The following is a 26,789-nucleotide window of genomic DNA, read 5'->3' as shown; positions in this document are numbered from 1 at the left end:
GCTTTTGTTCTAAATTCGGTGTTTTATGATCCTGTTCCACAGCTCCCTAATGAAGGAGCAGCATTCTGAACTAGTGCTTCCAAATAAACCTGTTGGACCTTAATCTGGTGTTGTGTAATTTTTAACTTTATCCACCCTAGTGGACACAGCCCACACCTCCCAGCACTGCCAGGAAACTGTACAATGCCGATGACATGATGTAGTACCTGCAGTCCTGAAAAATTTACAATTTCTAACAATACTGGCTACTCATTCACTGCTGCAACTGAGACACAACATCGGAAACATAATACAGGAGGTTATAAGAAATGAGCATAGCAGGTCAGGCAGCAGCCGAGGAGCAGGAACATCAACGTTGCCCAAAATGTCGATTTTCCTGTTCCTCGGATGCTGCCTGACCTGTTGTGCTTTGCCAGCACCACTCTAATCTCCAGCATCAGCAGTTCTCACTTTGACTTGTAAGAAATGAGCAGTTTTAAAACAAAAACCTGTTGCAGTTCAAAGCTCTCAATGAGAGTCAGCTCGGTGGGAAGTTCAGGTAATCTTTATTGCGACCCAACTTTGTTACAGCTTCAGAAGCTCACAGCAGAAAGGCGTTCAAAAAGTAGCAATTTTTTAAAAACAGCTCAAGGTCAAAGTGCACACACCCCCTCCAACCCCTCACTTTCTTCATTATTGGTCACCACCAAGTTGTCCCTCTAATTGGATCCTTGGTGCAGCCTTCACCCAGAGGAAGTATTGCCTCACTCAGCAATTTCAACCTGTCTCCTAGTAAGTTGGACGGGCAGTGTAGAGTCAACCACACTGCTGTGGGTCTGGAGTTACATGTAGGCAAGACTGGGTAAAGGATGCAGCTGGGACGACTGAGTGAATCCTCTCCCACAATGACAGTTTCCTTCCCTAAAAAGGAACTGAGTGAATCAGATGGGAGTTTTCTTCCACCCCCAGCCCACCGTCAATGGTTTAATCATTAGATTCTAACCTCCAGATTTCGGACCAAATTCCAAATCCACCATCTGTCGCGGTGGGAATCGAACCCGGGAGCCCTGGAATTGGGTTGATAGTTCAGTCGGTAATGATGGCCGTTAGTCCTTCAATCCCCCTGCAATGGCACGTGAACTCACAGGTGGGAGGAGCGGATGAAGGCCTTCCTGCACTCAGTGCAGCTGAAGGGCCTCTTCCCCCCTGTGGACCCGCCGATGGGTCAGCAGGTCGAAGGAATTGCTGAAGGCCTTCCCGCACTTTGGGCAGCTGAAGGGCCTCTCCCCCGTGTGGACCCGCCGATGGGTCAGCAGGTTGGAAGCCTTGGTAAAGGCCTTCCCACACTCGGGGCAGCTGAAGGGCCTCTCCCCTGTGTGGACCCGCTGGTGGGTCAGCAGGGCGGAGGCCTGGGTAAAGGCCTTTCCACACTCGGGGCAACTGAAGGGCATCACCCCCGTGTGGATCCGCCGGTGGGTCAGCAGGTTGGAGGCCTTGGTAAAGGCTTTCCCGCACTCAGGGCAACTGAAGGGCCTCTCCCCTGTGTGGACCCGCTGGTGGGTGAGCAGGTTGGAGGAATTGATGAAGGCCTTCCCACACTCGGGACAGAAGAACGGCCTCTCCCCCGTGTGGATCCGCCGGTGGGTTAGCAAGTTGGAGGCCTGGGTGAAGGCCTTCCCACACTCAGGGCAGCTGAAGGGCCTCTCTCCTGTGTGGACCCGCTGGTGGGTCAGCAGAGCAGAGGAATGGCTGAAGGCCTTCTCGCACTTTGGGCAACTGAAGGGCCTCTCCCTTGTGTGGATCCGCCGGTGGGTCAGTAGGTTGGAGGCCTGGGTAAAGGCTTTCCCGCACTCAGGGCAGCTGAAGGGCCTCTCCCCTGTGTGGACCCGCTGGTGGGTCAGCAGGGTGGAGGCCTGGGTAAAGGCCTTTCCACACTCGGGGCAACTGAAGGGCGTCACCCCTGTGTGGATCCGCCGGTGGGTCAGCAGGTTGGAGGTTTTTGTAAAGGCCTTCCCGCACTCAGGACAGCTGAAGGGCCTCTCCCCTGTGTGGACCCGCTGGTGAGTCAGCAGGTTGGAGGAATTGATGAAGGCCTTCCCACACACAGGACAGGAGAACGGCCTCTCTCCCGTGTGGATCCGCCGGTGGGTCAGCAGGTCGGAGGAACTGATAAAGGCCTTCCCACACTCTGGGCAGGAGAACGGCCTCTCCCCGGTGTGACTGCGCCGATGAATCTCCAGGGCAGACGGGACACAGAAACCTTTCCCACAGTCGTCACACTTCCACCGTTTCTCCACGGGACAGGATTCTTCAGGTTTCTCCATGGCCAAAGCTTCAGCCGCACACAAACGTGTGTCCAGCCCCTCCCCGGCGTGAATTCCTCTTTCTGGGCTGTACACCTGTTTCAGGCTCCACTCTCCGTGTACTGCAATGGTAGGGTCTCTCAGCCAGTCCTACTGATGCTGAAAACGTACTCAAACAGGAACCACAAAGCTTTGCTCCTTCTCACAGAATCATAGTTGAAAACAGTTGCGATCCCGATGGATTGAGTGACTATCAGACATTGACGTCAAAGTGAGGACTGCAGATGCTGGAGAGTCAGAGTCAAAAAGTGCAGCGCTGATAAAGCACAGCAGATCAGGCAGCATCAGAGGAGCAGGACAGTCAACGTTTCGGGGAGAAGCCCTTCATCTGTTAATTTTGAAACTTCCGTCTTCAGATCTTCAAATATTCTGTAAAAAGAGATTACAAAAGTCATCACTGTCAGTCCAGCGTGGGAATTCTGAACAAGCAATTCTACTTTTTGTGGAACATTCCTTTCTTTTCTTATTCCACAAAATTGAAAGCACCATCCCACTGTCTCTTCCCCTCTGCTCGCACTCCACTTTAACTAATTCTCCTGAAGTTGCTGATTCAGGATCTCACAGGGGCAGAAAAGCAAAAACATTAAGACTGACATCTCTCTGAATTTTGGATAACTCCATCTGAAAGTTAATATCTTTCACAACATTGGAATACTGCTGAGAGTGCACAGGTCTGATTTTGGGAAGCAAAAGGTTTGTGACAATCCCTTCTCTTCAGAGAATCGCCACAGTGTGGAAGCAGGCCACTCGGCCCAAATATTCCACACTGTCCCTCTGAAGGGTAACCCAGCCACACCCATTCCCTTACCCCTATTGCTCAACATTTACCCCCTGATTAATGTGCCTAACCTGCACGTCCCTGGGCATTATGTAATTTAGCATGGTCAATCCATCCTAACCTGGGCAAAGTTAAAAATCACACAACACCAGGTTATAGTTCAACAGGTTTATTTGGAAGCACTCGCTTTCAGAATGCTGATCCTTCGTCAGGTGACTGTGGACGAAAAAGATCATAAGGGTGGTACAGCGGTTAGCACTGCTGCCTCACAGCGCCAGAGACCTGGGTTCAATTCCAGCCTCAGGCAACTGTCTGTGTGGAGCTTGCATTCTCCCCGTGTCTGTGTGGGCACCCTCTGGGTGCTCTGGTTTCCTCCCACAGTCCAAAGATCTGCAGGTCAGGTGAATTGGCTATGCTAAGTGGCCTGTAGTGTTCAGTGAAGGGATAAACGTAGGGGAATGGGTCTGGGTGGGTTGGTCTACGGAGGGTCGGTATGGACTTGTTAGGCCGAAGGGCCTGTTTCCACACCAAGTCATCTAATCTAAGACACAGAATTAAAAGGAAAACATTCTAGTGTCCTGCCACTGAAATGCTGTATTGAACAAACCTGGGTTATTAAGTTTTTCATCTTTTGCAGTTATTATTACTATGTAAATCCCAGAAATTCTTGTAGGTCACTTTCTCAAGATAACTTGATTTTATGGCAAACTGTGACATCTCAGTTCAGACAATGCATTAAAGGTGTGAGGTCAGAGTCTGTCTGTGTCCCAATCTTGAGTCAGACTGGTTCTATTTCCAAAGCAGAATTTACAAACTATTACATGGATTGACTGCCTGCAGATTGTGCATTTTTTCAGCAAAATAGAATGTATCTGCATTTATCATTCTCCAAGTTCAAATTCACCCCTATGGACTTATAAATGTGTATGTGCATGAGAGAGAAAAAAAGTCCATTTCTGTGCTGTATATTTCTGTGCCTGTTTGATAACAGTCATGTTTGACTGGGGTGTACAAAGTTAAAAATCACACAACACCAGGTTATAGTCCAACAGGTTTAATTGGAAGCACACTAGCTTTCGGAGCGACGCTCCTTCATCAGGTGATAGTGGAGGGCTCAATCCTAACACAGAATTTATAGCAAAAATTTACAGTGTGATGTAACTGAAATTATACATTGAAAAATTGATTGTCTGTTAAGGCTTTTATCTGTTAGATTACAGTGATAGTTTCACTTCCTTCATGTGTAAATCACAAAACCTTTTTTTTAAAAAAGTTGCATTCTCGGGTTAGCATTCTCAGGACATGCAGCAAAGGAAAGTGGCCGAGCGGAGGCTGATAGCTAAGTTCAGTATCCATACGGAGGGCCTCAACCGGGACCTTGGGTTCATGTCACATTACAGGTGACCACCAGTACACTATACACACACACACACATATACACACATACGCGCACACAGACACCCACACACACCCTTACAGACACACACACTCCCACATTCACCGCCTCACAGACTTAAGACACTCTGCACTCACTACACACACATACACTTTCTCACACTCACAACCCCCAACCCAGACCGACAAAGACCCACATGCGCACATATAACGGCGATTTTACTGCTCCTCGGATGCTGCCTGAACTGCTGTGCTCTTCCAGCACCACTAATCTAGAATCTGTCATAGTGACATGTTACACTCACTTTCCATCTGTTTTTACTGGGGCTTGTGCTTTTTACCCTCACTGTTTTTTTAATTCCTGTGCTGTTTACCCATACTTTTTTTAATCCTTGTGCTGTTTACCCTTGCTGTTACTTGTGCAATTGCTTAGGGTAGTGTGTAAATACTAGTGAAGGAGATTATGCACTAACATGTATATGTTACCCAGTCACTGAAGGGGCAGGACCTGTTGAGAATGGTTAGTAAAGCATGTGATGTACCAAGCCTTGTTAACAAGGATAGAGTTTGATATTTGTCAAAGTATACTTTTTGTTATTTAGAGTCATAGAGTTGTACAGCTCAGAAACAGATGCTTTGGTCCAACCCGTTCATGCCGACCAGGTATCCTAACTCAGTGTCGAGAGTGTAGTGCTGGAAAAGCACAGCAGGTCAGGCAGCATCCGAGCAGCAGGAGAATCAACATTTCGGGCATAAGCCTTTCATCACGAGGGTTGGTGGCAGGGAGGAGTGGAAGGGAGGGGGAAGGACTGGGAAGGGAGTTGGGGATGGGAAAGGAGGTTATTTGAATTGGAGAACTCAATGTTGAGTCCTCTGGGCTGTGGACTGCTCAGGAGGAAGGTGAGGTGTTGTTCCTCCAATTTGCGGCTTGGTTTGTTGTGGCAATGGAGGCGGCCAAAGATGGTCATGTCAGAAAGGGAGTGGGAACGGGAATGAAAATGGGTGGTGACTGGGAAGTCCGTACAGCCTCTGCAGACCCGGCTGCAATGCCTGGTGAACCATTGCCCAAGTTTACGCTTGGTCTTCCCAAAGTAGAGAAGACCACAGTTGGCAAACACATGGCAAATGCAGAACCACAATGTGAAGTCATAGCTTTTGTTTTAATGGAGATGTATTTGGATGTGGAGGAAGTGAGAAGTGCAGATGCTAGAGATCAGAGTCAAAAAGTGTGGTGCAGGAAAAGCACAGCAGGTCAAGCAGCATCCAAGGAGGAGACTCGACGTTTCGGGCACAGGCCCTTCAGCAGGAATGACGTGTGCGTGTACAAAGTGGCCTCAGCGTCCTCCTACACCAGTCAATGCCAGTCATCTGACAGATGCAGCAAGCAATCAGCAAGAGGAATTGAGTTCAGAATTGGGGATATCTCCCTGCAGTTCGGGGGTCCTTGAATATATTCAAGGCCGAGTTCATCTGATTTTGGAACAACACAGAAGTGAATGTTTATGGGGGAAGGCAAGAAAATGTTTTTAAGACCAGTACAGGACAGTTACAGAGTCAGACAGCACAGAAACAGACCCCTCAGTCCAACTAGTCCATGCGGATTGTGTTCTCAAACCAAACTAGTCCCACCTGCCTGTGTTTGGCTCATATCCCTCCAAACCTTTCCTACTCACGTACTTAATCAAATGTCTTTTAAAACATTGTAACTGTACCTGCATCCACCACTTCCTCTGGACATTCATCCCTCACATGAACCACTATGAAAAAACATGGTGCCCCAAAGACTTTTTAAAATCTTTCTCCACTCATGTTCAAAATTTGCTTTCTAATCTTGAAACTACCACCCAAAGGAAATGACACCTGCCATTCAGCTCATCTATCCACCCCCCTCCATGATTTTATAAACCTCGATAAGGTCACCTCTCAACCGTCTGTGTTTCAGTGAAAAAGTCCCAGTCTATCCACCTCGATGTAGGTAGATCCATATCCAGTTATGATGTGTTCAATACTGGTGCAGGGTCAAAAGACCAAATGGCCGACTCCTGCTCACATTCTCTCTGTGTGTCTTGGACAGCAAGAGACCATAGGACATAGGAGCAGACATGAGGCCATTCAGCCCATCAGGTCTGCTCATACCATTCAATCGTAGCCGATACGTTTCTCAACCCTATTCTCCCACTTTCAGAAAAGTGAAAATCGAGGGAGTGTGTGGGATGGAGATATTTAGCTTCTAGGGAATAAGAGAGGAAAGAGAGTTCACTATAACTTAGAATTGATTGGATTGGCCGAGCAGTGGCAGATGCAATTTAATTTAGAGAAATGTCAGGTTTGAATTTTGGTCAAGCAATCCAGGCAGGACTGACACACTTCAGGGGAGTGTTGCAGAACAAAGAGACCTTGGAGTGCAGGTTCATAGTTCCTTGAAAGTGGAGTCACAGGTAGATAGGATAGTGAGGGCGGCATTTGGTATGCTTTCCTTTATTGGTCAAAGCATTGAGTATAGGCGTTGGGACGTCATGTTGTGGCTGTACATTATTTTGGCCTATTTTGGAATACTGCGTTCAGTTCTGGTCTCCCGGATATAGGAAAGAACTTGTGAAACTTTGAAAGAGGTTGGAAAGATTTACAAGACTGTTACCGGGGTTGGAGAGGCTGAGTAAGCCAGGGAAATTTTCCCTGAAGCATCGGAGGCCGAGGGGTAAACTCGTCGACGTTTATAAGGGGCATGGATAGGGTGAATACCCAAGGTCTTCTCCCCAGGGTAGGGGAGTCCAAACTCGAGGGCATAAGCTAGAGGTGAGAGGGGAAAGATTTAAAAGGGACCTAAGAGACAACGTTTTCATGCAGAGGGTGGCGCACGTATAGAATGAGCTGCCAGGGGATGTGGTGGAGGCTGGTACAATGACAACATTTAGAAAGCATCTGAGTGCACACATAAATTGGAAGGGTTGAGAAGGACATGGGCCACAAGCTGGCAAATGGGAATCGATTGATTTCGGATATCTGTTGGCACGGACGAGTTGGGTCGAACTGTCTGTTTCCATGGTGGAGGACTCTAATCACCTTTGGTGAAAGCAGAAGTATAGTATGAAGACTGGACTTTCAGAGTAACTTTCATAGATGCTTTGCCCTTACTGGGACCGGAAGAAGTTACAATGAAATCTTTCATTTCTGAGACAGCAAGCAACTAAATTAGTAAATCCGGGATTTTGGTGGAAAGTGGGAATTCGTTGCACTATGGGGATGAAGCCAAACCCTATCCAGTTATTTCTGCTGGTGGCCAAAAGATTTGGAAGATGGGATTTAGAACACAGATGAGGAGGAACTACTTTTCCCAGAGAATAGTGAATCTATGGAATTCTCTGCCCAAGGAAGCAGGAGAGGCAGCTTCATTAAAAATATTCAAGACACAGTTGGATGGGTTTTTGCATGGTGGGGAATAAAGGGTAGTTGGGATAATGCAGGGAGGAGAAGCCGAGATGATGTAAAGATCAGCCACCATCTAAACGATGGTGGAACAGGCTAGACTGGCCAAATGGCCTACTCCTGCTTCTTTTACTATGAAACTATAACCCTGCATTTCCCACTGGCGAGCCCACCTAACCTGCACATCCCTGGACACTCTGGGCAATTTAGCCTGGCCAATCCAAATCAAGGCTGGTGAGTGATGTGGAAAATGATCAGAGAACTAAAGAAAGGGACAAAGAGAGAAAATATATCAGCAATCAAAACTGGATTCTAAGGATCACAAAACCTGAAACTAAAAACAGTGTGTCTGAAAGTGTGCTGCATTGTAACAAAAGTGAATGAATTGACTGCACACAATGAAGAGAATGATTATGAACAGAGTCTCCTTACAGAGACCCGCCTTCAGGATGGCAGAAATTAGATCCGGAATATAGAGGGTTTGGTCAAATGGGAAGCTAGGTAAAGGTAGAGGGTTGGCACTGCTAATCAAAGCACTGATCACAGGGTAGTCTGGTATCAGCTCGGATTTCAGGTCCTGATTTCTCTGTCCCCTGTTGGTCTCCCTGTTCCCACAGAGTAAGATGTGTGTCTGTTCCCAGCTCTGCTGGATTTCTGCTGAAACTCTGACCCCCTGCTCCACCTTCCGAAACAATAAAACATTCAGTCCATTGAGACCCAAACCACAATTGACCAGCTGTCAACCATCCAGACGTGGAGTGTAGTCATAGCAGGGTTAACAAGCAAATAAAATGAAACAAAATTAGAAATAAATAGGTGCTTGTGTTTAATGTTTGTTCATTGGGAAGTGTATTGGCAAATTAACATTTATTGTGAAATCTATAAAAGCACAGGGGAACAAAGAAGTAAGGGCCTGACTTTGCAGAGGGCAAGCATTGCAGACAGACAGAAAAATGTAAAGTTAAACCGACCTAACAGTAGACTTTCAAAGCCAGTAAACTACTATATCAACAGTCAAGTAATGAGAAAAATAATTCCATATATGGAAAGGAACTCTAATGTTCCAGGCTCCTGGCCTTGAGGTGTTGATAAGGAAAAGTGAATTATATTATAAAGGGAATATGGGAAAGCTCTCAGGCGCCCCTTACATGAGGTGCCTTGCCAATATATCGGGTCCCTTTGCAGAAGTTAAAAATAAACTTTTTCTTTGCTCTTGCTAATAATCGAGTCGATTTAATTTGCATGATAGTAAACTTGAGGGCTCGCCCAGGACCCCACAACTGGGGAAGATTCTGAAGATTCCCAGGAAATGTAGGCGCCAGCGCCTTGAAGGACTTTCACTTCATCTTGAGCGCTAAATTGGCCCCTTTCGCGAGAGGGTTGGGAATCTGTGGATCATCCTGGCGCCGGGATCTGAATCGAATAGGTTCCGGGTAAGAGTCGTGGCTTAAATAATCCTACATAGAGAATAAATAAATCAGGAGTAGGGTCCAGTGAACTCTCGCGCGGTTTAGAGTAAAACTCAGGGGAAAGGATTGCTGACTCTAGAGCGTTTAAGAGAGAGCAGGTTTAAGGGTGGTTTTTAGCCCTGGAACCACCACTGGCTGAGTTGGACTTGCCTGGATGCGCCCAAAAGGATAGAGACAGAGAGACAGACAGACAGAGAGACAGAGAGAGAGAGACAGACAGAGAGAGAGAGAGACAGACAGAGAGAGAGAGAGACAGAGAGAGAGAGACAGAGAGAGAGAGACAGAGACATTCCCAGTATGAATGGACATGACCAACATTGCAACGTGTAAACAACACGAAGGTGAGACAGTGTCCCAGTACCTTACGCTCCTCACTCTAATCCATGATGCCTGTCGTGGACTGACACCACCCGAGGACATAACAGTGCCAGAGCCAAGGCTTTGCTAACTGAGATAATTCCAAGATGGGGCATCCCTGAAAGGCTTAGGAGTGACAATGGGACACCATTTGTCAATAATGCTTTACAGCAGACCAGTGATTATTCGGGAATAAACATGAGACAACACTGTGCCTACCACCCAGCAAGCAGTGGGGCAGTGGAAAGAGAAAATGCTACCCTAAAAAATAAATTGACAAAATGCTGTGAGGAACTCGGGGTGACATGGACAAAGACACTTCCAATTGTGCTAGTGTATATGAGATATGGGAGGAGGGGAAGAGCTAATCTTAGCCCGTTTTGAGATTTCGTTTGGTAGACCGCCCAACACAGGAATTGGCCCAAGACCTAAGGTAAGACAGATAGCAGGCCACTGTGAGGATGAGATGTTGTGTTACTGTATAAAACTCTAGACTTGTGTCTCAAATACAGAATCAAGTTAAGGTAGCACTACCCCAACCAGCAGAAGGGAAGCTGCACGATCTAGAACCTGGAGACTGGATAGTGATGAAAGAATTCAGGAGGAAAAGCTGGAAGGCAAAGTGGTGACTGGGGCCATTTCAAGTGCTCCTTACAACACAGACAGCTGTTAAGATCACTGAAAGAACCACATGGATACACGCCAGCCATTGCAAATGTGTAGCTGGACCTGAGGAGACATCGGACAGCACCGGAACCAAATAAGTGCAAGCAGTGAAACTCCGATAACCAGATTAGACTTATATACATGGGGATTGAAAGGTTGCTAGATGCCTCAGAAATTTGGGGCTGTCCCAGCTCACACTGTCAGTAAGCACCCTGGCAGGACTATTCCCAAGGGCAGGTGCGTCTGAGATACAGCCGCATATGGTAATCATAACCGAGGGTGCGAAGGGGACCTTTAAATGCGACCCATGGCTGTTTAGTAACCAGGATGACAAGAAATGGGATGATAAATATTTATGCAAGGATCCTTGTGTCCCAGTAACTGGCACTTAATGGTGGCCATCACGGCTACAGGGACACCTGACATGGGAAATAGGTATTCTATTATCAAGGAAGGAGGTCCTAAGACACGGGTAATAATAACCAAGACTCAGAAGAATGATGAGGGTGTCTGGTGGTGTGGAATAGATAGACCCTTCTCCGACATTTATAGGAAGGTGAATATAGTGGTACAGCTCCCCCCCCGCCCCCCACCCCACCACCCAACCCAGCAGAAGGTCCTACAGAAGATAGTAGCACCAGGGCATGACAACCAAACAAACCAAATCATGGACATAACCCCAAGCAGGGCAAAGGGCATTAATGTCATGCCAGAACCTAGAGGGAGTCAGCCGGGGCTCAGGAGCGAGTCTAACTCGGTAGTGGAATTGGCCCTCCATGAGATAAATGGTGTAAATGCCACGCCAGTAGGTTGGGAGGTGCGAAGGGCCATCGCTAGATGTGAAGGGAACAGAGCTTGTGCCTTGGCCCAAATACAACACCGGAGATTAGAGGTTGGTTACCCTTGTTGGATATGTTTGCACACAGCCCAATGGTGGACTGCCGAACCAATCACAGAGCCCGGCAAGAAATGCTAGCTGCCTGCTTCTGCGGGCAGCGACTGCCCTGACCCTGATAGGGGGAGCAATTAGGGCAAAACTCGCACCACCACCCGAACACAAGGCAAACTGCAGTCCAAAGGCAGACACGCTCCCGACCACAGCCTTCTATATAGTGGAAGGCAGGGGAGAAATGTGTATTTGCACAAATCAGGGGAGACTCCATTTGGGGATCTCCCAATGTATTACGACATTGTACTTGAACAACGATTCTTGCTCAGCAACCTACGCAAATGGTACGTCAACATTACTTGTTCCTTTAATCAGTAATCAGACCAAGATGGCGGGTATAATATGGGCCTGTGGAGAGAGAGGGTACCAACACTTCCCTTCGGGATGAAAAGGGTGCTGCTACCCCATGGTACTGTCCACTGGCACAAAAGCTAATAATAGTGTTCGTCCCAAAAGCTAATAATGGGCAAACCTGAAGGGACATGCCACTGCATTGGAAGGGGAACACACTTGCAGACCCCTGGGTGGTCTATTCTCTTGGGAGCTGGGACAACATTGGCAATAAACAAGATTAATGGCGGGGCATATAGTATATTACTGTTAGCAAATGAGACGGAGGAAGGTCTAGCACTCACCATTAATGAACTAACGGCAGTAAGGGAAGCAGTGATACAAAATCGATTAGCACTCATCATACTGTTGGCAGAGAGAGGATGCATCTGCAAACTGTCATGTACCTCCTGCTGTTTTAATATTCCCGATGAGTCCCAGAATATCACTAATGTGATAAATCATATGAAGGAGGCAGTAAGACCGCCTCCCCCAGCATATGACTCTTAGTTCCAACAGCTTACCGCCTTTTGGGAAGCTTGGGGGTATTAGATTCTACACGCTCTACTAGTTGTAGGGCTGGTCATACTGATAGCGTTTTGTATAAGGACCCTGCTTGTGTACCTGCCTATGGTGTTTGCTTAGGAGTGCAGCAGGATACCAAGAGGTAAAACGACCAGAGGTTCCACCGCAGGAAGACCTGATCGCGTGGATCCCACCATATAGTAACGTTGAAGTGTGTGACGTGTAAAAATGGGCTATGTACAGGGCACACCAGAGCAAGTGGCGATAACACCAGAAAGCTGTGTTCCAGGTAGATGATGTTGGAGGAAAGGCCTGGTGCTCCCTAAGCAGTCTGATATATAGCTATCTGGCTCGGTATATTTTCATGTCATTGTAGTCATGAAATGGAAAATTAACATTTATTGTGAAATCTATAAAGGCATAGGGGAACAAAGAAGTAAGGATCTGACTGGAACTAAGGGGATTGCAAACAAACAAAAATGTAAAGGCAAACCGACCTGACAGCAGACTTACACGGCCAGTTAAACTACCATATCAGCAGCCAAGAAATGAGAAAATCAACTCCATATTTGGAAAGGAACTTGAATGTTCCAGGCCTCTGGCCATGCAGGAGCTGATAAGGAAAAGCGAATTATAGTATAAAGGGAGGATGTGAAAGCTATCAGGCGCCCCTTACATAAGGCCTCTTGCCAATGTATTGGGTCCTTTGGCAAAGGTCTGAAATAAACATTTGAATCGAGTCGATTTAATTTCCATGACAGTTGTTACTATGTCATCATGCTCAGTGTTTGACTATAAACAATGTATATAAGCTCTATACAAACTCTGGAAAAGTCAGCGGATTATTTTGGCGGTCTAGGAGTACTCATCCTTCTGGGCTGATCAGTCTACCAACCCGGCCATACTAAAGAATAAACAATTGCTTGTGTGATCAACAAAGAGTCATTTCCAGGTGCATTTATCGACCAATCCCAGAAACCCGAAGACCTGGACAGCAGTTCAGATCATCAGAACAACCAAACAGGAAATGGTTAATATCCCCAGGATGTGGGGAGCAAAATGAGACAACAAGGCATTAACACCAACACCAGAGAGAAGCTGAATAAACAGATATGGCAAACGTTAGAGAGTTACAGCAGAGGAACAGTCCCTTCCGTCCAACTCATCTGTGCCGACCAGATATCCTAAATCTATCTCGTCCCATTTGCCAGCGCTTGGCCCATGTCCCTCTAAACCCTTCGCATTCATGTACCCATCCAGATACCTTTTAAATGCTGTAACTGTACCAGCCGCTACCACTTCCTCTGGCAGCTCATTCCTTACACGCACTACCCTCTGAATATAGGAGTTGCCCCTTAGGTTCCTTTTAAATCTCACCCTCACAGTGAACCTATGACACGTCCAGGGAAAAGACTTGTCTATTTATCCTATCCGTGCCCCTCATGATTTTACAAAGGTTTGTAGGGTCACCCCTCAGCCTCTGGCGCTCGAGAGAAAACAGCCCCACCCTGTTCAGCTCAAACCCTGACAACATCTTTGTCAATCTTTTCAGAACCCTTTCAAGTTTTGCAACATCCTTCCTATAGCAGAGAGACGAGAAGTACACACAACATTCCAAAAGTGGCCGAACCAATGTCTGGTGCAGCTACAACATAACTTGCCAGCTCGTATAATCAGAGGATTGGGAAAGTTTTCAAACCCCCATAAAAGACAACCGGGAAAGAATGGAGGAACAAACCGAACTTTTGCGGGTCAGCTTGGACATCAGGGCGGGGGATGAGAATGAGGGAAGGAAACTGAATGTGCTGGAGCCAAGGCGCAGGAAGAACAGAGGATACAAAACCGGCTTCAAGCTGCAATGAGGAATATTGCACCTGCTGCAGTTACTTGTGGGAATCAGGTGCATTTTAAAAATAAAAACAGAAAAGCTATCTACCCTCCGCCTTCCCAACGTCGATCCTTCTCTTTCACCTCACCCGGATAATTAAGACATATACCTGAGTTTGCGGAGTCTGCTCCCTCCCTGGATTCACTCCAGTTGCTACAAGTGAACAATTTCCCCTCCTGCCATCTCTGTCTCCCTCCCAGGATGAAGAGTTGCCCAGAGGGAGGGGGATTCATTATGAAACTGACAGGGCAACTTCCGCGTTGTGACGTCAATAAAGGAACGAGGGGCGGGGCGAAAAGCGGAGCCAAATGACGGTAAAGGCGGCGGGACCAGACCGAGAGCGGCCCACGCACTGCGCATGCGGTGCCCGGCAGCACAAGGGGAGGACAACACCCCATCACTTCAGAGAATCCCCATCGTGTGGAAAGCAGGTCACACCGACCCTCCCAAGGGTAACGCACCCACATCCATTCCCCTACTCCCACTGCTCTACATTTAATCCTGAGTAACGCACCTTAGCTGCATATCGCTGGACATTATGCATGATTTAGCGGAGCCAATCCACCCTAACCTACACACCCCTGGGCACAATAGGTAATTTAGCATGGCCAATCCACTTTTAATCTGGACAAAGTTTAAATCTCAACTCCACTCCCACGCTCCTGATCTTCGGGCACCCGGTACGGAGGAGGGAGGGCAGGTCCGAGGACCTCCTCGTGGGTCTGCTCCTGGGCCTGGCCAAACTGGCCATCAACAGGTCCAGGCAGCGGGCCGTGGAGGGGGTCGTTAGGGCCGACTGCCTGCCCCTCTTCCGGGGTTACGTTAGAGCCCGGGTGTCCTTGGAGAAGGAGCACGCGGTGTCCACCAACACCCTGGAGTCGTTCAGGGAGAGGTGGGCGCCGCAGGGAGTGGAGTGCATCATTTCCCCCTCCAACTCTATTTTGATTTGATCCCTACCCTCCCCTTCACTGTTTTGATCACACAGCATTGCCCTGTGGTTTGAAGGGCAGTGCTTGTCACTGGCCACTCGGGTGTTTTTCCTATCTTCCTGGTGGTGGAAATTGAATAAAGATTCGTACACTTTGTGTCTTTCACTGTGTCTCACACCTGCACACACACACCATGGGTGCTGGGGAAAAAATAAGCACTACCGCACTTAGGCGGTAGTGTGGGGGTTAAAAAGGAAAAAAAAATATTTAAAAAAAGGGAAAAAAAAAGAAAAAGAAAAAAAAATTAAATCTCAACTCCAGGTTGTAGTCCAACAGGCTTCTTTGGAAGCAGTAACGATTGGAGTGCTGCTTCTTCATCAGGTGGTTGTGGAGAATAAGATCATAAAACACAGAATTTATAGCAAAACATTAAGGCATCCTGCCACTGAAATGGTATATTGAACAAACCTGGATTGTTAAATCTTTCACCTTTAAGAATGGGTTGCAGGTATCGTTACAATGTAAACCCCAGAACTTCTTGTATGTCACCTTCTCGAGACAACAAGGTTTTATAGCAAAAGGTGACATCTCAGGTCAGACAATGCATTAAAGGTGTGAGGTCAGAGTCCGCCTGTATCCCAATCTTGAGTCAGACTGGTTCTGTTTCCAAAGTGGAATTTACAAACTATTACATGTTTTGGACTGTTTGCAGATTGTGCATTTTTTAAACAAAATAGAATGTATCTGCAAATATACCTCCCCAGCCATGCACACGTTTGTTGGGTGAATTTGTACTTGCAGAATTACATCTTTCCTCAAAACTGCATGAATCCATGTAAGATTCCGTAAATCAGTTTAACCATTGTGGCACAGACAGTCTCACACAGGGGAGCTCACACCTTCAATACATTATCTGGGCTGACACAACACCAATTGCTAAAGTTCACATGAGAATTTAACTTTTACAAAACATATGTAAATTACATATGAAAGAACCAAAACCAACATGGTCATCCTTACAGATAAGAGACTTAACAAATTCAGGTCTTATTCAATGTATAATTTCAGTTCCATCACACTGTAAACTGTTGCTATAAATTCTATGTCTTACCATCTTATACTCCATAAACACCTGATGAAGGAGCTGCACTCCGAAAGCCAGTGCTTCCAATTAAACCTTTTGCACTATAACATGTTGTGTGTGACTTTTAACCCTGCAAATATAATTCTGCAAATACACATTTACTCCCATGGACTTATGTATGCGCGTATGTGCATGAGAGAGAGAAAAGTCTACATCAGTGTTGGATGCCTTTATGTCTATTTGATAACAGATGTTTTATTTCTATAGATGTAAATATTGTAGTAAATCTTAGTTAGATGTAAGAGAGAGAGAATTCTTCAAGTAGGGCATGATAAGAATCCTGGGAGACCCCTATTTCTTGTTTACTTCCTAATGAACAAACATTACGCTCTATCGTCTGTTTATTTCTAATTTTAATGCATTTTCATTGTTTTATTCCTTGCAATGACGTGGGAGAATTGTTAGATTTGGGTCAGCCATTTTGTCACATATTGAAGCCTGGAAACCATTTTGAATCTCATCTTAGTGCTTGCTTTCCAGAGCTTATGTTTCCCAGGCTCAGTGGAGACGGTTGGCCTTGCAGCTGTACTGCTCCCTGATAAACAAATTCTTTCTTTGCATGGGACTTTATTTCCATCCCCCACAGTTGGCGAGTCAGCCAGGAGATACCCTGGTGCTGCCAGGTCACTGACTGATATACTTTGAGAGATGAAATATAGAGGGTGGTTGCTGCTTTTGTTGTATCCAAATAAAAAGGAAAGCTGGCCAGGGACAAAAATGGTGATACAATTCTCGCTACTCAGCCACAAGATACTAGTGAGAGTGTCCTGACGTAATGCTGCTGAGAGCAGCTTATGCTTTAAAAAATTAGTAATAAAGAATTTGCTTGCCCCAGGGTTATGGCTGGTGAAACCTTCTTTGATAAAACCTGGAGCTACACTGATGTCTGCGGCAGGCTTCAAAATGCCCCCGATCCATTCAAATGCCCAACATTCGTTTTAATTGGCGAGTAAAATTCTGCAATAAGTATAATGTCCAGACTTGAATAAATTTGGCATACACGACGCAGTGGGCAACTATTAAATACTCTGTTGTATTTCCCCTGGGTTGTGGACTAATGCAGAGACACTAACAGCTTGATTAGATTAGATTGGATTACTTACAGTGTGGAAACAGGCCCTTTGGCCCAACAAGTCCACACCGACCCGGCGAAGCGCAACCCACCCAGACCCATTCCCCTACATTTATCCCTTCACCTAACACTGCGGGCAATTTAGGATGGCCAATTCACCTGACCTGCACATTTTTGGACTGTTGGAGGAAACCCACGCAGACACGGGGAGGATGTGCAAACTCCACACAGTCGCCTGAGACGGGAATTGAACCCGGGTCTCTGGCGCCGTGAGGCAGCAGTGCTAACCACTGTGCCACCGTGCTGCCCAAAAACTTGCCTTGAAAACAGTGTTCAATTTGCAAATGGAACAGCTGAGAGGTATTTAGAGTTTGCACAGTTGGTTAGGCAGCTATGTGTCACAGCCAGGATTTATGAGGCTCAACTCCTGAACTTGGACTGTTCTGGAATGAGAGTGTCTCATTACCCTTGGAAGGAAGGAATAAACAAACACTGAAACTGAGATTCGAAGAAAGTTGGAAAATATTGCAGAGAGAGGCATGCAGGTAGAGAGAGAGGAACAGGCAGGCAGAGAGAGAGACGCGCTGGCAGGAAGAGAGAGAAAGAGGTATGCAGGCAGAGAGAGAGAGAGAGAGAGAGACAAGCACAAAAAGAGAGAGGCACATCGGCAGGCATAGAGAGTGACAGACAGGGAGAGACTGACACAGTGCCGACACCGAGGAGCAAGTGAGGACTGCAGATGCTGGAGACCAGAGTTGAAAAATGTGGTGCTGGAAAATCACAGCAGGCCAGGCAGCATCCCAGGAGCAGGAGAATCGATGTTTCGGGCCTGAAGAAGGGCTTATGCCCGAAGCGTCAATTCTCCTGCTCCTCGGATGCTGCCTGGCCTGCTGTGTTTTTCCAGCACCACACTTTTCAACTCAGTGCCGAAACCCTCCAGGTTGCATAAAGGTTAACACTTTGTAATCTGGTTTGAATGCACATTTGCCTGGGTATGGTGCTGAAATCACAGGGGACGCCCCTGAAGAAGAACACAAACTATGGCCTCAAATAGGGTACTCCCTCCACACCCAAACCAAAATGTGGGTGACCCCTGATGGACTGGTTTGTGTTCCTTCTTTGCTGCTGCCTATTTCATTTGAATATATGCAATATTGTACACACTTGGGCAGGGAGGGAACGGTTAATACTCTGTTACAAACTTGGTGGCACCCAGATTTTCAGAAAGTAGCGAGGAAAAGAGCTGAAGAGTGTTTAATTTGTAAATAAACCATATGCATGCTGTAAGAGGGCTGCCCTGTCTTGGTTAACCACTTCCTTGCCTAGTGGGCCTTTTTACCTGTCTACAACCGGCTCATATAGAATTGTTGCGTACGTTGTTATGAATATTGTCTAATAAGAGTAGATGTATTTAATAGATGAATCAAAACCATCCCAATGATTGAAACAGCTGCCACTATAGTGTTGGACAAATGCAAAATATTTGCATCAATTAACCAAAACTCTTCAAAGTTTGCATTCACAGGTACGCCAAGCCTAAGAATTAGTACCGGGCATATTGGAGCCGAGATGGAAGGGCCCATTCCTAGTCCTGTTGGTCACCCATTCAGCAGTCAAGGTCAAGGGAGGCCGCATGGACACACACAACAGAATGCAAAAGAGCGCCACCTCCTGGAGGAACACAGAAGACCCCGTCAGAGATAGATCTTCAGCCTTCATCCGTGAATGGCTCAGCCTGATCATTCTGCCTTTCACTGCGTTCTTTCTTAGCTTTCTTTCATGAACTACGTTTGATTGGACCTGATAACCTCTAGTAAACGGGAATTACAGGTTAATACTCTTCTTTCTACACAGAAGGTCAACCACTCTAGCTGCTGGTATGTGCCCATATTCCCATTCATCCCAAACTTGCACCAAGCGAGCCCTTATAGAATTTAACCAACTTGCACCTTTCTTTCCCCTGCCTTTGGAACTGCTCAACTGAAGATCAAAGTCACCCCACAGACAATCCTGCGCTCGGCTCAGTTCATTGTTGTGGCCCTCCTCTCCAGTGATCTCCCAGTTGCCGAGATTTCCCCTTCCTGATGAAACCCCTGATGATGACTCCCAATCCCTGGAGCCTTCTGCCCCTGTCCTTACTAACCAGAGGACTATCTGTCTGATCTCCAACCACAACCCCCTGACAATCCCTCTTGCTCTGGGTATAATTCCCCTTTTGCTGACAACCCCAATCTCTTCTTTTTAATAAAAAAAAAGGAGAGATTGTGGGAGAATTTGACCAAAATTGACACAAAACTGCATGGAAGTCATTTTGTCACAAAGCAATGTTAGCAGTAAAATGTAGTCTGCTAACATAATGCTGTCTGAGCTGTGGCTAAGGAATTCTGTTTTGATAGCCTGACCTTGCAGCTGCGGGCTGTCTCTGCTCCTCAGACCATTAGACTGTGCTGCTTCATAGAATGATGGATTGTTTCCCTCTGTTCCTTATTGGTGATTCGAGCCGAGCTAAACCTGCAGTAGAAGATAACATTCAGTTTTGCAGACATTAAGAAATGTGAACCTTACAACTGCCCCTCCGTTGCATAATTAATGGACAGTAGGCTTGTGTTTTATCATAAAACTTGTAACATTCTGTATTTCATTATTCAACACAAAGTCCAACGTACTCCAAATAGGTCTTCCCAATGGCAATGAATAAAGCTAGTTAATTGCTCAAGGTCTCCTCTCCTGACTACTTTGCTTTAAATGATTTGGCACACGAGTTACTTTGTTCCAACAGCACTAACAGTTACATCTAAGGGAGACAGAATTCATGTAGTAGACATCAGGATCCTGGGAGACCCCTATTTCTGGTTTACTTCCTAATGAACAAACATTAAGCATTTATTTTATTCTAAGTTTGTTTTGTTTTTCTTCTTTGATTCCCTGCTATGGCTACACTATGTGTCTGGATGGTTGACAGCCTGGGAGATTGTGGGTTGGCTTTCGATTGACTGAACGTTTTATTGTTCTGGAAGCTGTAAAGAGGCGTAAAAGCTTCAGCAGAAATCCAGCAGAGCTGAGAACAGACCGACATCATACTCTGTGGGAACAGGGAGATCAGCAGAGGACAGAGAAATCAGGACCTGAAATCCGAGCTGACACCAGACTACCCTGTGATCAGTGCTTTGATTAGCAGTGCCAACCCTCTGCCTTTACCTAGCTTCCTATTTGACTACGCCCTTGATATTCAGGATCCAATCCTTGTCATCCTGAAGCCATGTCTCTGTAAGGAGTCTCAGACCATAATTATACTCTTCAATGTGTGCAGTCAATTCATTCACTTTTGTTACAATGCAGCACACATTCAGACACACCGTTTTTAGTTTCAATTTTTGTGATCCTTAGAATCCAGTTTTGATTGCTGGTATATTTACTCTCCTTGTCCCTTTCTATTGTCCTCTGATGTTAATTTCCCACATGACTACATTGCTCACCGGCCTTGATTTGGATTGGCCAGGCTAAATTGCCCATAGTGTCCAGGATGTGCAGGTTAGGTGGGTTAACCATGGGAAATGTAGGGTTATAGTTTCATAGTAATAGAAGCAGGAGTAGGCTATTTGACCTGTCCAGTAGCTCCACCATTCGTTATTATCGTGCCTGATCTATCCATTGTCTCAGCTCCTCCTCCCTGCATGTCACAAGTAATCCCTTAATTCCCCGACCATGCAAAAACCCATCCAACTGTGTCTTGACTATACTTAATGAAGCTGCCTCTACTGCTTTCTTCGGCAAAGAATTCGATAGATTCACTACTCAACAGAAAAAGGAGCTCCTCTTCATCTTCATACCGAACGCCGCCTTCACTAACCTGTCCACCTGAGACTCCACTTTCAAGGAATTATGAACCTGCACTTCAAGGTCTCTTTGTTCTGCAACACTCCCCTTCACTGTGCCAGTCCTGCCTGGATTGCTTGACTAAAATGCAAAACCTCACATTTCTCTAAATTAAACTCCATCTGCCAGTCCTCAGCCCATCAGGTAAATTCTAATTTATACCAAACAGTTTTCCTCTCTTATTCCCTTGAAGCTGAAAATCTCCATCCACACACTCTCCCTCCATTCTCAATTTGATGAGCGTAATCCCTGCTGTACCATATCCTAAAGGGTCTGGTTCACGCTGATTAGCAGACCCACATTCAGGGGGAATCTAATTGAAACATACAGAATATTGAATGACCTGGACAGAGTAGACATTAGGAAGATGTTTCCATTGGGAGGAGAGACTAAGACCCGGGTGCCCAGCCTTAAAGTGAAGGAAAAACCTTTTCTGACATTCCCCCACCAATGGATGGTTTCACTGACTCTCACTCTCTCGATCCTGGTGACCCTGACTATGACAGTGACCGAGGCGATTCTAAACCCCCACCACCAACACACACCTCTGGGTCCGCTACGTCCCTCCTTTTGCCGGTTCCTCTGAACTGCCCTCCTGATTTGGTGAAAAGAAAGAAGGAATTGTGGGAGAATTATTGCATTCTGGTCAGCCATTTTGTCACATATTAAAAACCTGGAATCCATTTTCAATCTCAGCTCAGTGCCTGCTTGCTCAAGCTTGTTTCCAGGATAAGATTGTCTTTTCCAGGTTCATCAGAGACAGTCGGCCTTGCAGCTGTACTGCTACCTGTTAAACACATTCTTTCCTTGCATGGGAATATTCTTCTCTTTGCAAGGACCTATTATATAGTTATCAGCTACTAACCAACACTGTCTAGACACTAAGTCACTGGGCAAAGTGACTTAGTTTGCCAATTGTTAAATTATCACACAACTCTCTCTTTCTCATTGGAGTGACTTGTGACCATTAGGTTGACTTAGCTCTCCCTGTGAGCTCCTGAATGAACAGTCAATAACCCAAGGTTTTTGTGTCATGATTACATATCTAAATTGGACTACTACAAGCAAGTCACCCACAGCATAATCTATTTCCAGTCCCAGCATGGACCAAGGGGCCACCCATTTTTGCCAGACAAGTAAATGTGTCAAGCTGAGGAAACAAAGCCTGTCAAACATTAATAGACACAGATCTAGACCAACATTTTCCAGAGTCTGTCCCTTCCCCTCGATTGACTTTCTTTTTCCCTCAGCTCCTACAGACCAACAACTGAACCCAAGGATGAGAAAAAAAATGGAAAAGGGGGTGAAAAAAAAGAGTGCCGTCCTCACAGATGTTAAACAGAGGAAGGAAGTTGCAGTCTGGGGTGAAGTTCAATCTCCTTTCAGAGAGAGAGAGGAGCAACAGCAACTTCCGAAGCTCGTGGTCCAACTTCCGCATTCAGACAATGGGGGGGCTCTGATTGGCAGGAGGACCAGTCTCCTTCCGGTCCTCCAGGGATTCCCAAAGGTTGGTCTCCCCGTCCATCAGAACGATGAGGGGTGGGGCCCCACTCATCTCACACATGCGCACCATGAACACTGCTCACCGCCGATAGAGTGGTTCCTGGATCGCCTGGGATTGTGGAGACTACATCGGCCATTACAGACATGAAATCAAGAGTGCCACATGCCTTCTTAATCGTCCTTTTCCATGCGTTGGTAACGTACACATCATAAACCAATCTTTAATCGATTTTAAATTGTTACACTGAGTGAAACGCTACAGGTGTTCAACTCTAAACTCTATTTCCAGGTCAGTGTCAGCACATCGCTCTTTATGATACAAAGCTGGGTGGCAGGATGAAATATGATGAGGATGTTAGGAGATTACAGGGTGACCTGGACAAGTTAGGTGAGTGGTCAGATGCATGGCAGATGCAGTTTAATGTGGATAAATGTATGGTTATCCACTTTGGTGCTAAGAACAGGAAGGCAGATTACTACCTCAATGGAATCAATTTAGGTAAAGGGGCAGTACAGAGAGATCTGGGTGTTCTTGTACACCAGTCAATGAAGGTAAGCATGCAGGTACAGCAGGTAGTGAAGAAGGCTAATAGCATGCTGGCCTTCATAATAAGAGGGATTGAGTATAGAAGCAAAGAGGTTCTTCTGCAGCTGCACAGGGCCCTGGTGAGACCACACCTGGAGTAGTGTGTGCAGTTCTGGTCTCCAAATTTGAGGAAAGACATTCTGGATATTGAGGGAGTGCAATGTAGGTTCACGAGGTCAATTCCTGGAATGGCAGGATTACCTTACACTGAAAGACTGGAACGACTGGGCTTGTATACCCTTGAGCTTAGAAGATTGAGAGGGGATATGATTGAGAAATATAAGATTATTAAAGGATTGGACACTCTGGAGGCAGGAAACACATTTCTGCTGATGGGTGAGTGCCGAACCAGAGGACACAGCTTAAAAATACGGGGTAGACCATTTAGGACAGAGATAAGGAGAAACTACTTCACCCGGAGAGTGGTGGCTGTGTGGAATGCTCTGTCCCAGAGGGCAGTGGAGGCCCAGTCTCTGGGTTCATTTAAGAAAGAGTTGGATAGAGCTCTCAAGGATTGTGGAATCAAGGGCTATGGAGATAAGGCAGGAACAGGATACTGATTAAGGATGATCAGCCACGATCATATTGAATGGTGGTGCAGGCTCCAAGGGCAGAATGGCCTACTCCTGCACCTATTGTCTATTGCTTATTGTCTATTATCTGTCCTCAAATAAGGACTGAATCAAAGCCCAACACCTGTTCCACCTGAACGTCGATTTTTTTTAAATTTGTGGGTTCCAACCCTCTGTTTCAATCATTTATTAAAAGTTATTCAAGGTGCATGGGCATCTCTGGCTGCCCAGCATTTATTTCCTCTTGAGAAGGTGGTGGTGACCTGCCTTCTTCAACTGCTGTGGCCCACATGCTATACGGTGACCGACAATGCCCTTATGGAGGGAATTCCAGGATTTAGCTCCAGCGACACTAAAGGAACAGCAAGTTGCTTCCAAGTCAAGATGGAGAGTGGCTTAGAGGGGTACTTGCAAGAGGTTCTGTTCCCAAGTATCTGTTGTCCCAGTCCTTCTAAATGGAAGTGGTTTGTGGTATGGAAGGTATTTTCTAAGTATCTTTGGTGAATTTCTGTGGTGCATCTTGTAGATCGGACACACCACTGATTCTCAACAGTGGGGCAGAGGGAGGGGATGTATGTGGAGATGGTTCCAATCAAGCGGGCGACTTTGTACTGAATGGTATCAAGCTGTTTGAATGCTGTTGAAACTGCACCCATTCAAGCATGTGGGAGAGTATTCCATCACACTGCTGACTTGTGCCTTGTAGAAGATGTACAGGTTTTGGGGAGTCAGGAGGTGAGTTACTTGCCGCAGTATTCCTGACCTGATTAGATTACCTACATTATGGAAACAGACCATTCAGCCCAACAAACCCACACCAACCCTCCGAAGAGCAACCCACCCACACACATTCCCCTACCCTGTATTTATCCCTGACGAATACACCCAACACTATGGGCAATTTAGCATGGCCAATTCACCTAACCTGCACATCTTTGCACTGTGGGAGGAAACCGGAGCACCCGGAGGAAACCCACACAAACACGGGGAGAATGTGCAAACTCCACACAGACAGTTACCCGAGGCAGCAAGTGAACCTAGGTCTCTGGTGCTATGAGGCAGCAGTGCTAACCACTGAGCCACCTGTAACCTGTTCTTGTTGTCGTTGCGGCTGTGATTAGTCTAGTTGAGTTTCTGGTCAATGGTAAACCCCAAGGATGTTGATAGCGGGGTGTTTAGTGACAGTAACACTATTGAATATCACGGGGCAGTGGTCAATTTATCTCTTTTAGGGATGAGTCATTGTTTGGCATTGGCGTGGCATAAATGTTACTTCCCACTCGTCTGCCCATTGGATGTTGTTAAGGTCTTGTTGCATTTCAAACTGAAGTTTGTGAGGAGATGTGAATCGTGCTGAACATTGTGCAATTATTGGCGAATATTTCCACCACTGACCTTATGATGGAGGATGGTCATTGATGAAGATGGTTGAGCCTAAGACACTACCCTATGAATTCCTGCAGAGACCGTCCTGGAACTGTGATGACTGACCTCCAACAACCATAGCCATTTTTCTATGTGCCCGGTATGGATTAACAATTAAGACACACAAACAATATTTCAAAACTAATTGAAGGAATACACAGAAGACACCCCTCTTTTGTAAATCTCCAGTGCAAGCTTTTCTGTTCCAGAAACAATCTGATAAGTGTTGACTTTCATCAACCTTTTTGATCTTTGCCACTCACTGCGCCCCCTGTCCATTCCCCCCCACCACCCACAGCTCCCCCTGTGCATTCTCTCTCCATCCCCAGCATCTTGTCCATTCTCCCTCTATACTCCGACCACCCTGTTCATTCTCTCTCGCGCAACCCTCTGCACCCCTGTTGTTTTTCTCCCCACCCTCTGCCTCCTTTCCAGTCCTCCTACCCACCCTCTGCCCCCATCTATTATTTCTCATCACACCCTCTATCCCATGTCCATTCTTCCAGTCCCCCACCACCCATTCTTTCTTTCTCCCTCCCACCCCACCGCCACCATCTGCCACCCCCACCCATTCTCTCTCCCCTGTTGTGGAAAAAACACTAGGCTCAGAGTCAGAATTGGGGTTCAATGACAGAGTTTATTGCATAATGAAATACCGGAGCTCAGGGGAGAGAAAGACACCAACAACACAGTGTCAGCTGCGGATCTTCTCTCAACCCAGAGCAGATGTCAAGAAACTTTTATGCATCTTATGATACAATCGATCAGTGATGAGATTATTCTCTTTGTAACATTGAGTCATAGAGATGTACAGCATGGAAACAGACCCTTCGGTCTATCCCATCCATGCCGACCAGATATCCCAACCCAATCTAGTCCCACCTGCCAGCACCCGGCCCATATCCCTCCAAACCCTTCCTATTCATATACCCATCCAAATGCCTCTTAAATGTTGTAATTGTACCAGCCTCCACCACATCCTCTGGCAGCTCATTCCATACACGCACCACCCTCTGCGTGAAAAAGTTGCCCCTTAGGTCTCTTTTGTATCTTTCCCCTCTCACCCTAAACCTATGCCCTCTCGTTCTGGACTCCCCGACCCCAGGGAAAAGACTTTGTCTATTTATCCTATCCATGCCCCTCACATGATTTGTTTATGGTAATCATTGCAGAATCATTGACAGTTTCGATACAGTCTTTGTCAGTTCCAGCACAGCCCCTGTTAACTTCCGCAGTCTTTTCAATTTCAGTGCAGACATTGTCAATTTCAATGTCTGCATGGAAATCCATTGTTGTAGTAATGGGCGCTAATTGCTCTTCCTGAGAAGGGGGATTCCTGCAGCCCTGGCTATTAGCATTTGGTATTGAGTCTGTATCAAGCTGTTAGCACTTCTATAATGGGTGTTTGCTGGACCCAGACACTTCGGCGGGCAGTGTTAATTACTCATGAGTATTGTCTCCCCCAACTCACAACTGGGGTTGTGAGTTCATTGTGCTGGTATTGTGGTCGGCCCAGGCAGTATCTGTACCTGCTCTGCTGTATCTCTCCGTATTGTG

At 46.4% G+C, this 26,789-nt stretch overlaps 1 protein-coding gene across 1 annotated transcript in view; it reads right to left on the bottom strand.

Annotated features, from left to right (window-relative positions):
- Positions 1 to 402: 402 nt before the first annotated feature.
- Positions 403 to 26,789, bottom strand: part of LOC140460061 (uncharacterized) — a 49,806-nt gene continuing 23,419 nt past the window's right edge. Inside the window, 1 exon segment of the mRNA XM_072554467.1 lies at positions 403 to 2,432. Within this exon segment, the coding sequence (XP_072410568.1) occupies positions 1,158 to 2,432 (1,275 nt within the window). The 3' untranslated portion in view covers positions 403 to 1,157.

The sequence above is a fragment of the Chiloscyllium punctatum genome, chromosome 36 (assembly GCF_047496795.1).
Source record: "Chiloscyllium punctatum isolate Juve2018m chromosome 36, sChiPun1.3, whole genome shotgun sequence".
Classification (NCBI taxonomy): domain Eukaryota; kingdom Metazoa; phylum Chordata; class Chondrichthyes; order Orectolobiformes; family Hemiscylliidae; genus Chiloscyllium; species Chiloscyllium punctatum.
This window is presented reverse-complemented; position numbering and strand designations above follow the sequence as displayed.